At 40.7% G+C, this 14,222-nt stretch overlaps 1 protein-coding gene across 1 annotated transcript in view; it reads left to right on the forward strand.

Annotated features, from left to right (window-relative positions):
• LOC118701655 (sodium channel protein type 5 subunit alpha-like) overlaps nucleotides 1-14,222 on the forward strand; it is a 217,710-nt gene that overhangs the window by 157,208 nt on the left and 46,280 nt on the right. The window contains exons 18-19 of the mRNA XM_054515743.1: nucleotides 546-689; nucleotides 7,506-7,626. Of these exons, the coding sequence (XP_054371718.1) occupies nucleotides 546-689; nucleotides 7,506-7,626 (265 nt within the window). The remainder of the gene's footprint in view (nucleotides 1-545; nucleotides 690-7,505; nucleotides 7,627-14,222) is intronic.

Consider the following 14,222-nt stretch of genomic DNA (forward strand, 5'->3'; position numbering starts at 1 on the left):
TTATCTTTTCCAGTGAACTTTGCATTTTCTTCCCCTGCAATGTGTGTCTTCTCTGAGTGTGGGGATTTTTCACTGTTTCAAGTAGACTCATAGAACAATGTTGGGTTTTGCCCTTGTGCCTTTCTCCAGCTTTTACATTGTCACCAGTTGATTGTGAATTTTCAGAGTACACTTCTTGGTTATTTGACAGCCACCTCTCTCTGCACCTCAGGTCACTGGAGGAAGTTTGTGTCTCAAAACCAGGCTCAAAATGGAGATGGCGAGGGAATTTTCTTCCACCTCAGCAACAAAAGCTCAGAAAAAAAGTTGGCCTATTTGTATGTCCATTTTCTACAGCCAGATATCTTGGCATATCCAAGTTGCTGAAGCTCAAAATTTGCAACACAGACTTGTGTAATCTCATTTCTTGCCATTTTCTTTAAGATGTAGTCCCCTGACGAGAATAGCCCAGGCTGTTTTCTGTTCTAGCTGGAGAGTTCTCCTTAAGAAATAAGCATGCTATCAAAGAGAAAGAAAATAAACCCATCTAGGATTATTTCCAGCAGGAAAAGCAGCTGCAGCTGAGGGGGCAGCGATGCCAAAGCCCAGGCGTCCGGAGTGAGAACTCTGAGATTTATGAAGAGTTAAGTGAGTTGCACGTGGATAAGCAGTTGAAGGCTGAGCCACCACCTCCAGTAGGGCAAAAAGAGGTAACACAAACAACTTTCCTACCTGATACTGCATGAAATTCATTGCACCAGCTCCGTAGTGCATGCCACTGGTTTATGGGGGGGTTTATGGCTTGTAAAAATACATGTTTGTCAAGGGGTAGGAAAGCAATAGTGTGTAATAGGTATTACAGTCTTAGTAAAGAAGAGAGAGGATTTTGTCGTTATAAAAATAATTGGAAAGCTTGGAAAACGTGCATTATAAATTAAGATGGAATTGTAAGAGGCTTTTGGGGAAAAAAAAAAAACAAACCACAAAATCATTTATAATGTTACTGTCTCATTTTAGGAGAAAATATGTGTGTGATTTCCCACTGAAAAGCAGCTCTAGGAATGGCATCTGCTGACTTGGCAGACCTGAATGTTGAGTTCACTGGAGGGCATCTGCTCTCTGTCACAGATTAACATTTCTTTTCCTGTTAACACACACCCAAGAAAGGTGCTGCAATTTAAGTAGCTGATGTGAAGGTACTAACTAAAGAGCAAGTCTTGGTATTATTTAGTTGATTTGGCCAAAGTGCAGCTCATTAATTGTTTCTTGATGGGTACACATTGACATTTATTTTCAAGTTGTATGAGGATGTTGTCCTTATAACCATAAATATCAAAAATAATGTGTTTGTACTGTACAGTGAGTGACTCCAGGCTGTGTAATTGCCTGTATTATCCTTGCTGACTTGTTGGGTGTTCTTCCCCTTCAGATTTAGTATTTTATTGATATAACTTCGCCTTTATTATTAGAGAGTGATGGATTCCTCTCTTTGAAATCAGGAAATGGAGGTTTGGAATGTCCTGGGAGCTTGGAGAACTCCACAGCTGCTTGAGATTGGATACAGGGTTTGTTGTGTGGGACAAAAATTGATGAGAGGGAAAGGATGGCACAGCACTCACACACATCACACCTTTCCCAGTTCTGCTGTAAAACTGCTGGCAAGTTTGTGCCCAGCAGGAGCAATCCCATGGAGAAATCTGGACAGGACAACAGGAAACAGACCCATCCCAGAGCCAGGGCTCCCTTTCTCCAAGCCTGCTGATTCATGTTGTCATATGGGTGGAATTTACTGAACTAAATGTAGACAATCTGCATCTGGACTTGTCATCTGAGGCCTCTGTTTAGACAATGTAGGCAGGTAAATGTGTCTCCAGCTGAAATCAGCATTTACATTAGGTCAGATCTCATAAAAGTGCCCATTTCTCTCCATTAACTATAAAGGGAGCACTTAGGTTGCACATTTAGGTGAGATAAATTCCACTCACAGGAACCAGAAACCCTCCAGCCTTGAAGCATTTCTTTAAAGGGCAATCCTTGCCAGAGTACATCTTGGCATATTCATATTCAGAAAGAAAACATCCTGAATTTAGAGGAAGGAGACTCAAATATTTGATATCCTGGTCTCAGGGAAAAAAAAATAGTATGTATATTTAGCAAAGAAATACAAACAATGTAAAGAAGCATTATAACTAGGAAGAATTAGAAGACCACGTCAGGCATTTTTCTCTCAGGGGATTAGGTATCCTTCATGTTCAAATATCTTCAAGACAAATGGACCCTGTGATCCTAACCAGGGAGGCCAGAAAACTATGTCCTTTTTTAGTGCTATAACAAAATGTCATGATAAGTCAGGAACATTCTAGCCTCGATATATTCAGCAACATCGTGATAAAGAAATAATCCCCATTTCCTCCCTCAGCTTTCAAAGGATCCTGAGACACAAATGCCACCTCTCTATAGCAGAGTATAATTGACTCTATTTGCAGCTGCTTAGAGAGAGGTGCAGGAACATGGCAATAATCCAGGGATGGCTTGAAATCGAGCGGAAGTTCACGCGAGGCTATGAATGCCAACACAAAAGAGCAAAGCCCAAAGGATGCTATTTTGGAAGGTCTCGTGTGGACACCACATACCCACGGTCCCCCTGTGCAGAAGCAAGCTTGCTGCCAGCACGCCAGGACACGCTCGTGATATTTTTTGATGAATGTCCCAAGAAGTTGCAAGTGGCCAAATAAAGCCAACAACGGCAAGGGAGTAACAGATTTGGTATGGCCAAGAGGCAGGGCTTCCAGTGATTGTCAGCAACAGGAAGCGCTGGATGTGTTCCGAGTAAAACTCTGTTGGTGTCAGTAAAGGGTCCATTATATGATTAAAAATTCATTCTATATCAATCATCAGAAAGGCACCGTAGAAGTAAAATCATTGGTGTCACAGGTGGAGAAGAGTTGGGAGTACAAACTGGTTGCTTTCTCTGCCAAAATGCTGACCCATAAAATATTCAGACAACTTTGTGGAATCTGGCTTTAAATGGATTTCTGGCTTTTAACTTAGATTTCTTCACTTACCAATAGGAATAATTCACTTGCTAAAAAGAAATATCTCGTGCCTAGGTAGATTTCCTTAAATACCAGCCTTTCCTCACAATTTTTTTCCCTTTCAAAGTGCCATTACATTAGAGTCTTTTACCAATTTTATCCATCAGTCTCTTTGTTTGAATTAATATCACTTACTTTAATAGACTCTTGCCTGCTTCCTATTGTCTGGGGTTTACCCCCTAAAGTCATGCACCATTGTTCTTTAATTTCATTTTTTTTTGTAAATTAATATCTCTGAGCCACTTATCTGACTTTTTTTACCTCTTTCTTTGCAACTCCCTCAACTGTTCCTTTTCTGAGCTCTTTTGCCAAGGAGGAAGTGCAATATTCCAAATACAATTTCTACAGGACTCTAAAAGAAGAAATAATATCTCATTATCGCGACATGATGCTTTCATATGGTTTTCTACATTGTTATATCCCACTGCAAAATCACACCTATTTTTTTTAAAAATATTACTCCAGGTCTCCAAAATGTCTATTGAAATTTCCCTGTAACTTTCCCAGTTGTACTTTTTTAAATCATGTCCCATTTTGCTATATTCTCTCCATGTTTCCCTTCTCTTTTCCCTTCTGCTTCCTCGATTTCAATACTCTCTCCAATTTAATATTATCAGCTAACATGAGGATTATATCGGTCAGGACGTCTTCTGTATCTTTAGTGAAGATAATGCTGACCCTAATCCCTGCAGATTTCCTCCTCTGAAGAGAAAGTTTGTGCTATATTTGGATCCTTAGAATGGCTTTTCTCCATACAGCAATGGGTGAACCTGAGCCAATTACAATTTAGTTTAAAAGTAGGCTTTTCTGTAACAGACATCCAACTGTTTTCTTAAGGTTTATATATCATATGTCAATTTGATAGATCAAGGCTCTGATTTTCAGAGGTGAGGCAGAGAAGAAGGGAGGTAAGAGGGCTAAGCCTTGAGCAAACATCAACTTTCTATGAGATTTCATCATCTCATTGCTAAAGGTTTTTTAAAAAACACTTTCAGATCAATTTGCTGCTATTACAGGCACAAGCAGTGGGTGTGGAAGCCCTGTCCAGGCACTTAAAACAGTCAGTCCATCAACAAACACTTTAAAAACTGCCTTCTGCAGCATGAATTTATGCACCAGGGGAAGATTTTCCAAAGAGGTCTCTGACAGATCCCTTGCCTCTGCCTGGCACACTTGCTCCACTCACCTATTCCAAGAAAGAAGGAGGAGATTATGAATTTGTCCTCTTTGCCTTCTTTTGAGCTCTTTTCACCCTGTTTGTGCAGAATTCTCTTAGCACACAGGAGAACCACCTCACTGCCTTTATGTCTATGACATTTCAGTCTGAGTAAGCTCTCTCCTTTTCTCCTCTCTGTCTTTATTTAATTTACTTTAATCACAGGCTGCAGCAAGTGTTTAGTGATCTGTGATTCCCATGATTATTCCCTTTCCCTCCTCTCTCAGCTCAGTGTTGTGTTTACTTATTGCGGCTCTCCTGGGCCATTTCCAGTTTTCCATGAGCATTCACTATTGATTGCTAATGATGTGTTAACTGGGTGTATTGGATCCCTTTATTCTCTGCAGCGTGCCTTGCCTGGGTCTGCTGATTTGTATATGTGTATATATAGGCTTTCTGGCTACTGGCTATTTTTCTACTTACATCTATATTAATTCTAACAGGCTCTCCCCCTTCTTGTTACTGATCCCCTTGTTGGATGATTTTAAGAAGTGTTTTTTTTCTTAGACAACTGAATTTTGATTAGCTACATTCCCCTCATCAATTGCTCTTGCATCCCTGACTCTTCCCTGAGTTCATTAAAACCTTCTTAATCCCTTTAACCTTTCTGGCAAAGAGTAACCTTTGCTTCCTTCCCAGAGTCATCCCTAATCTTTTCCTTCTCTCTCACATGTCTGGTTCCATTTTCTAGTCCCTGTTTAGACCCTCAAACCTTAATCTATTGTTTTCTGAATCCATGTTCATTGCCTCTTCTTCTTTTTGAATGCTTTTCAGAAGAAAACCTGTCTGTTTGCCTTGCATGTTCCCCACCTCCCTCTGACACTGATGGATTCTAATATTTCCTGGAAACTCCTCCTGATAAATAACTAAATAGTCTGTGATAATTTCATTGTATTTTGTTCTGTGAATTTCCTAACCTGTCTCTGCTAAATCCAGCTCTCTAGTTGAAAATGTTATCAAGCTGACATTGCTCTCACAGTTTTCTTTGATTTCTGGCTATTGGTAAGAATTATACCCAACAAAGCTTCTCCTCTCATTGGAACCCCTATTTTCTACATCCTACAGCTGCATATGATTTAGGACTATTTCAGTGATCTCTGTTTTGACATCTTCATAACAGAACACATAATGACTAAATGCACTCCCTAATGAACAGCATCATAAAGTTCTGACTGTGCTGGAACTTGGTATGACATTTTTTCCCACCATCATACGCTGTTGTGAGTCTGTAGGAAATGGGCTCTATACGACAGCTGCATTCTGAATATGGCTTTTCAGAAGCTTTATCGGTATCTTGGACCTGTTCTGTTCTTTCTGTTCTCTCTTTTTAAAAGGTCTCTTCTCAATTGTTTGCAGATCTTTTGCGAGCAGCATTAAAAACCCTAGCCAAGACTATGACCTTCTGGATGCTGCAGCTAATTGCAAACAAGTAGCTTCCACCCCCGCTTGCAAGTGCTGCTGGAATGTTCAGTCTTGCCCATTTTACCCCAGGTTCAGCATTTCTCTGAATTCAGCTATAAATTTTGCATTGACTGTGTATGCTGGAAAACAGAGGACCCATTTTCACATTAATAATAAATATATAAAGCTGTGCCTAGTCTCTTACTCCATCACCATCATGCTTATGAAAATACTTTATCTGTACGTGCCATCTCTCATATAACTATCTCACAGGCTGTTTAAAAGCGTGGGTAAGTATTATTGCCCTCATTTTTTAAAATGAAGGCAATAGTATTGCAAGATAAAGCACAAAAACTTTTAAGTGGGAACTCAGAGACCAGAGCAAACCAGTTCACAAATTACACACCTCTCCTGCTTGGAGCTATTTGTCATTGCCATGACCCACAGAAGATACCAGCTTTGGTATTGCCCACTTACACCAGTTAATGCTCTAATACATCCAGAAATAAACTGTGAGCAGGACTGGGCAAATATCAGGTCTTTCACTTAGTGGCCAAGCTATTTAGCTTGTAAATTTAAAGGTATATCAAGTAAAATTTAATTTTGGATTAACACAAAATAGAAATTCTTCATTTTAGCTAGAAAAAGAAAATAGGGGGGATATATTTCCCCTTTTCTTCTAAAAAAAGTGTCTTGATTCTGTTAAAGGAAAGTTTTACCTGAAATGAAATTTCTATTTCATATTTGGGTGACTTAATGAATCGTGTATCATATTTCTTTTAATCATGAGTTTAGCCTTCAAAACAGATTTTGAAAATAATATATTCCTTAGAATTTTTTTTTACCCACATCTGCTTGAGAGTTCCTGCTCTAAATAGATGAGACAACCAATGCTTCAGGGAGTGGGAATATTCTTGCCCCATTTTGCAGAGGAGGATGTGAGAAACACTGAATTTAAACAGTGCACCTAAGATGATGGTGTCAAATATTTCAGGCAAGTGGTAGAGCCCTTGGGACACTTCCAAAAGCCATGTTCCCCTCCTCCTGCATCACCTGGAGATCAGAATGGTGTGACAGAAAGGCAAGGGGCCATGTCATGTGCTGAGAACAAGTCAGTCTCAGGATGAGACAGGAGGAAGAGCCCTCTCGACATATTTGTACTTTAGTTTCCTGTGGCTGGATGCTGGAGGAGAGGCTGTCCGCAGGAGCAGAGCACAGTCCTGACTGAGCAGGTGCAGATTTCACCCACCAGCTGTGGGTGAGGAACCTAAGGAATGAGGCCCAAAAGACAGGAACCCAAGGCAGGTCATCCAATTCATCCTTCAGCATTCAGGAGATAGGTCCCACTTCTGGTACCCCCCACCCAAAGGCAGGAGCCTTCAGCATGTCAAGCAGATGAAGTCCATCATTCCAAGGTTCCACCTACCATAAACCAGAGCAACCTGGTCTAGTGGAAGGTGTCCCTGCCCATGGCAGGGGGGCTGGAAATGGATGATCTTGAAGATCCCTTCCAACCCAAATAATTTTAAGATTCTGTGATTAATATTCAATGGCTGTTCACTCTCTTTCTGTGGTTCGCTTCTCTGTTGTATCAAAAAGTAAGTTCTGTGTGTTAAGTTCTTGTTGTTGATGGGTCAGTCCCTGGTCTCAGGGTAGAGCTGTCACCAAGGAGTGGCACCTTGGGAAGTGCATGGCAATGTCTCTGTTGTGGTGGCTTCAGCTGGGGTGCTGGTTAGTGGAATGACAACTCAGATACTTCCTTCAGGGCAACTGATCAATTTGTTTTCCACATCTTTGCTCTTGTTGACAACAAGCTTGATGAAATCAGTCTTTCTGAAGGCAGCACAGTGGATTTGACAAATCCTGCGGAACTGCTGGAGCAGATCCCCGAGTTTGCTGAGGAGCTGATGGAGCCTGAAGATTGCTTCCCTGAAGGTAAGAGCCTGCATGTTTTACTGCAATGCTGGGGCAAGAAACTTTCTTTTCTCTTAATGAGCATCTCCCAACCTTCTCACCATGTTGCTCTGGTTGCTTGCAGTGGTATTTCACTGGGTGCACTTCATTGTTTAGGCACTATAATGCTCCAAAAACACACCCAAAATCCTTTGTAACCATTAGTCTTTGGATTTCGAAGGTGAGATAAGCCAAGAACATGCTCTAAAATGCTCTGCAGCTTCTAAAGTCTTAGGCTTTTAAAATCATAATTTGTGCCATAAAGAGTTGTTTGTTTCTTTCTTTGTTTGTTTTTTAAATGCTGATTTTTGTCATTTGGTCAGTGAAGATTTTTGCCTTCCAATATATGTGCATGATCAAATATGGTAAAGAACTGACCCAATCAGAATGTTTACATTGCTTAAATATATCCAGGCAGTTCACAGAATCTGTCTGGAGGGTTCATGAATCTCAGGGACTTTCTTCCATTTATTTTAAAGTGTGTCAAGATTAGCACATCCAGTAACTTTCATCTAGTCAGAGAACTGCTAGGCAAAGGGCATTTAACATAATTATCTTAGATAACAACAGACTACATTTACATATCTCTTTTAATACTGAAATTCACCATCATTTTATTAATATTTTAACACCAGCCTGCTCCAAAACACAGATGTAAAACCCAGCTACATCAGAAGATCTGTGTTAAAATAAATATAAAAAGTAAACAGCATCCTAAGTTATTTCTTCTCAGAGTGAGTTCTATTCCAAATATTATCTCAGTCAGATTTTTTGTTTTCCTATAAATCTGGGTTGGGAAAAACAGGGTTAGCTGAATGTAAGAATAGTCCCTTGAAAATTCAAGCATTATTATAAACAAAAACAGAGCAGCTCAGATGGGATCAGACAGAGATGATTTGCTGGGTATATGAATGCCCCTGAAGTCAGCAAAAATGTGCATCTCTATATCTGTGAGAAAGATGATTGAATGAGGTAAGGGAGCCCTGCAGGGCTTACAAATGTCCCTTGGATCTAAACATTTTTTTGGCAGCTCTGCTTAAAAGCAGTAGCCAAAAATTAATGCAGTTGACGGAAGAGAGCATGGTGTAACTATTCAGGCCCATGCAATAACATTTCAAAATTAGATCTGGTGTTTTCATTCTTTCACAATATATTTCTTAATGGGGCTAGTGAGCAGCAATCTCTGTTGTGCCCTGCAAAGTGATTATGTTATAGATGCTTAAACAAGCCAGTGCTGTGAGATCAGTGCTGTTCAGATGCCAGTTTACAAATTCTGAAACTGTGTTTGGCCACGACCACCATCCAGTTTTTTAAAAGAAATGGGACAGACACCACACAACAGGTTCCCAGAGCAGCAGCACTCTGTAACTTGATCTCTCTTAAAATAAACAGACCTACCTGAAACTCCATGGTGCAGGACCATAATGGAACCAACCCAGTCTGTCAGCTCTTCCTCAGGGCTGTCTGTGGGATGCAGGGCTCTTCCAGATGGATCACAGGAAGTATTTAACCAGCTTTGAAGCCTGCTGATCAACCTGGCAGCAGAGAAATGCAGAAATGAAGACACAGTGGGCTGAACCCCAGGCTTGCCTTGGGTTACTGCCACCCAGGTTCTGGCTCCTGCACCCTTCCTCCTGAGCACCCCTGCTCCTGCATTTTGCTTTTACTCTAAATCTCTCTTAGTTCCTCACCAGTGCCTGTGCAAGTCAAGGTGTTTTTCTCTTGTCCCAGTTTGCAGCCAGCTGAGCCTTGAGCTCTAAATGGGAATTGAAGGAGAGTCTGCTCTCCTGTCCAGGGACACCTGCAGGTGCAGGGGACAGCCTCCTCAACACATCTGCTCTCCTTTCCTGTGCAGCGCAGATTATCCATGCACATTTTTCAGACTTTACTGTTTTGGCTAAATGTGATCACATTGCTCATGGATTTGGCAAAAATGCACAAACACAGTGTGATTATTTGCTCATAAAATTTCCACTGAAATTGCATAAACTGAAAGTCCAAATGATTCTTACAGCAATGACATTAACATTAGGTTTAATTTATGCAGAGAAACAAAGTGTTTTCCTGTAATTAACTGCTATTAAATATTTCCAATATTTTTGCCCAAACTTACTACTGCAATTAAACCTCATGCAGCTGTCACTTCAGTCTAGTTAAAAACCAAGTAAGCCAACTAACAGCAGTCTAATTAGCTGAGATGACAAGACTTTAAACTACAAAAATGAAAATATTGAAGGGAATGCACTGGGCAGGTTTATCTAGTGCTGCCTTTAATGACTTTTTATAAAAAGATACAGCAATTTTTGGTTCATTCAGGAGTACGAAAGTTAATATTTGTGAAAGAAGGAGATTATGTGAAAAAGAAGAGGGAGAGGGGAAGGGTTAATTTCTTAACTTCTTTAGCTATCTGAATTCAAACTATGACATTTCTCAACGCATCCAGCATAGGTTATGTCCTGAACAAATATGTTCCAGATTCAGGCCCCTTTTTTCAGATAACAAAGGCAACAAAGATAATGCATGTTCTTGAAATAGTTGCTGAAAGTTTGCTGAGGTCACAGTTTTCCGGGAGTTGGGTGACCCAGATAAGCCATAGGTCGTTTTTCTTGGGGAGACTTGTTAATGTGTTATCATCTCAAAATAGCTTTGATTAGGGTCAACAGGGAACATTCTTGGGTCCGGAAATGTGAAGGCAAGGTAGGGTCACAGCCCTGGCAGCGAGCAAGTATTGCTGGGAAGAACCAGATAGAAATGGAGAGACCATTTCTGGTTGCCAGTTGATGGGAAAGGAACATTTATCCAATGCCAGCTATTTGGGTACTTTTTCCTCCAGATGCCTTGCAACACGCCAGTCCTGCTACCTCCATCGGTATGTGTTCTCTGCAGCAAAATTTACTCCCTCTTTGGACATTATCTTCTGTGTCTTACAGAAGGTCATCCAAAGAGAGCCCTCAGCCCACAGGGCTCTCCTCTCTCCCAGACCCTAATAGGAGAAAGGTTCCACCAAGTCCTCAGGCGTAATTCCCCGCTGGCAGAGGTTTCGAGGGTCATGAGGGAATGAGCAACCTCGCTCAGCGCATGGTTGGTCGCAGCTCGTGACAACAAGGACGCCCAGAACCTTTCCATGGTCACATCTTTCCATGTGACCACGGGGTGGGAGCCATTATCGCTCCTAAAACGCCCAAATGTCAGCTGGAAAATGCCGCGTGCCCAAGTGAAGTTGGTCTGATTAGCGGTGGGATCTGTGTCCTGCCCTTCCCAACCGCGGATAGCGGCTGTTTGGAAGCAAAAAAAGGAATAGAAGAAAAATACAGACCATTAAACGGAATAATTCTGAGCAGAGTTACAGGGACTGCCACTAGATGAGTTTTAAAGGCTGAGTAAAACCAAGCCAAACTCAACAAAATGCGCTCATTGGCATTCCTAGAAAAAAATCATGGAACAAACCCAAGTTTTAAAGTATCGCTTCCCTCTGGCTGTCATACCTGAGATACTCTGTGTTTTTCCACCAGGAACAGCATGCTGGCATTATGTTGTACACAATTCTCAGGCATCATAAGAATCTTACAGCCCTATTAGGCATTCAGAATTAAATTAATACAGGTTGGACAGGCCCTCTAGATTTAAAACTCATCCACCCCCTCACTCAAAGCACAGATGACATCAGTGGTAGGCCAGGCTGCCCACTGCCTTTGCTCCAAGGCATCACACTCCTTGATGATGGGTTTCGAGGAGAGTAGAAGAAGATAAACAAGAAATGTACCCTTGTTAAGCCCTTGGAAGGATAAAAACACCTGGCTGTGGTTTTGTCAGATGCCCTCTTGGCAGCCCCCAGTTGTATCACACAAGTGAAATCTCGGCTCTCCTGATGTGTCTCAGGTACCCAAACGCTGGAGATAGTGATTGTTAATCTCTCTTTCACACTATAAACCCCAGCTTTACAGTCACATAATCATGGAATACTTCAGGTTGCAAGGGACCTTAAAGGTCATCCCATTCCAACCCCCCCTGAGTGTGTTAGTAGTGGGGCCAGAAGATGAGAAAAGAGTTAAATAAGAAGAGTCTGCTGAGATCATGTTCCCTCCAGCATGGGGAGAGAGTTGGGGTCTTTCAAAGGCGGTACAGTTGGGTTTGCTCTCTTATTTGTGGATACCCAGGTAGCCAGACTGGTCATTAGAACCCCAGCTTGGCATATATATATATAAATAAAAGCCATGTTATGAATACCTGCCTGCTTGAGTTCATGCTTAGGAAGCTCTGTTTTGTGTCAAACCAAGAAATGCTGTAACCAGTGTTCAAAGCTAAGGAAAATACTGTTTTGTTCTAAAAATGAATGTCCCAATAGTTGAGAACCCTTGTGTAAAGGCACTCACAAAATTGCTGTGCTTTGAACACAAGGTACCACATTTGCTGGACAACAGAATGGGAAAAATGAATTGGTGTTCCTGGTTTATTGAGAGAACCAGCAGCCCAATCCATCCAAGGCAAAAATAATAATTTTATGAAAATTTAAGTATATATATTGGTGTGAACAAGCAGTGAACTTATAAATTCTTTGCCCATAAGCCTAAAATCAGTAGGCTTGGCTGTCAGGCATCGAGGAGGAAGGTTTTGCAGTGTAACTCCCACATTTACAAAGAGATTTTTTTTTTCCCAATGCAGCAAGGTAATGCAATCAAATCTAAGAGCTCCATGATTAGAGTGCACCAGGCTAGAAAATGTGAATATGGAACAAAAGGGATATTTACACAGAATGCATTGTATATTAAATTCCTTCTCCTTTTTTTTTAAGATATATTTTAATCTTTAATTTGTGCCATGGGACACCCTAATGACTGAAGGGACTATTTCCCTTGTTATGAAATATGACTGAAAAGTAAATAATATCATGGTATATCAATGCATTTGGAAAGGCTTCTTGGTAAATAGGCCTCTGTTTTATGAGAAATGGCATGAAATATCTGAATGTCAATTGAAAACAGACATTGTTCTTGGACAACTTGGCCACAGATGCAGCTCAGAACAACTTCACAGATTTACCAGTAAATAATTCAACCCTTTGGGAGGGCTTCTTCTACTGTTTTTGTTCTGATGAGCAGTAATCTACCAACCAAAAGACTGTGGTGGAAATGAATCAGTTTGCTCTCAAAAACGATGCAGCCCAACATGAATTACAGTGGCAAAACCAAGCCCTGGCAACATCACAAGGTGGTCAGAGTCTTCTGCACAACCAATTCCCTCCCAGCACCGATTTCAGTGGCATAGCACAAATATGTTGGACCAGGCAAGATGAGTAACTGTCATAAGAAATGCCAGAGCTTTTATTCCTGCCTTGACACTTGGTGTGATAAAAGGTGTTAATGAATGTTCTCCATCATGTGGATAAAAGTGCACCAAAGCTGAGCTTTGCTGACCACCTGCCTTATTATAGGAACAGCTGGAATTAGGATTGCTCAGACCCCCTCCAGGTCACGCCTTAGATACATCAAAATTATTTTGATATTTTGATTTCACAGAAATGGGTAAAAAATAAACCAACAAAGCATTAGACTACAGACCAAGGTCAAGTAAACTTTTTCTGTTTGGTTAAGTGAAGTTTCCAACTCAACAGTAAGCTTAGGTCAAGATGACCAGAGCAGTAGGTTACCAGCATTAGAAAGAGTCCAGAAGGCATGAAAGGAAAATCACAAAATTTAAATAGAAACAGGTTTCTACTAATTCATTAAAAGACCTGTTTGGGGTCAGGTTTTTTTTCTTCTTTCCCTTTTCTCTTTGTGAATAGTTAAAAGCAGCATTTCATCTGAATTGCAGACAGCACAATTATTCACGGAAGTACTGCTTGACATTAGCAATTGTAGCAGAATCTGGTCTAAACATTTCTGAATTGGACCCAATCAAAAGCATGCCATTTAATAGCACTGTGATTTTAGGCTGACTCATCTGATAAGCTATTTTGGATTTTTCAAGGTATTACTGTCAGTAACTGGGACTCTTTTTTCAGATTGAAATTGCATGAAAGCAATCAAAGAGCATTAAAAAAAAAAATTAGTGGTGCTACCTGGCTTTCTCTCTTTAAAAATACCTCTTTGTGCTTGTAGACTATCAGATGGAAGCCAACTGAATCAGTAATAACCTGGTGTTGTAAGTATTTCCCATCACAAATGAAGTGACTTTGGAAGCCACGGTGCCCTGTTCATTAGTGTCTAAAATGAAGGCGATTCCTAATTTTAGCTGTGCCTGGGTTCAGGTAATCATGTAGGCTCCCTGTGTAGTGGAACTCCTCCAGGGAATGATTCATCCAATTTTCTTACAGTGGGGAAAACCAGTTCCTGGGAGATTCTAACCTTTTCCAACAGTATTTACAGAGCATTTATACTCTGTAGGAGCATGGCAGAGCATTTCATACCTGTTATTGGCTGGGGCTAAGCATTTGTCTAAGAGACTAAAAAGTCAAGTAACCATCTAGGTAGAAACTTATGAGAAAAGAGTGAGGTGTTTCTGTATAAATGTTTTAAGTAAGAAAAAAGCAGAGAATCTGCTTTGTGAAGTCTGTTCTGTGTACTCACTTCCTAAAATAC

This window comes from Molothrus ater, chromosome 1 (genome assembly GCF_012460135.2).
Source record: "Molothrus ater isolate BHLD 08-10-18 breed brown headed cowbird chromosome 1, BPBGC_Mater_1.1, whole genome shotgun sequence".
Lineage (NCBI taxonomy): Eukaryota > Metazoa > Chordata > Aves > Passeriformes > Icteridae > Molothrus > Molothrus ater.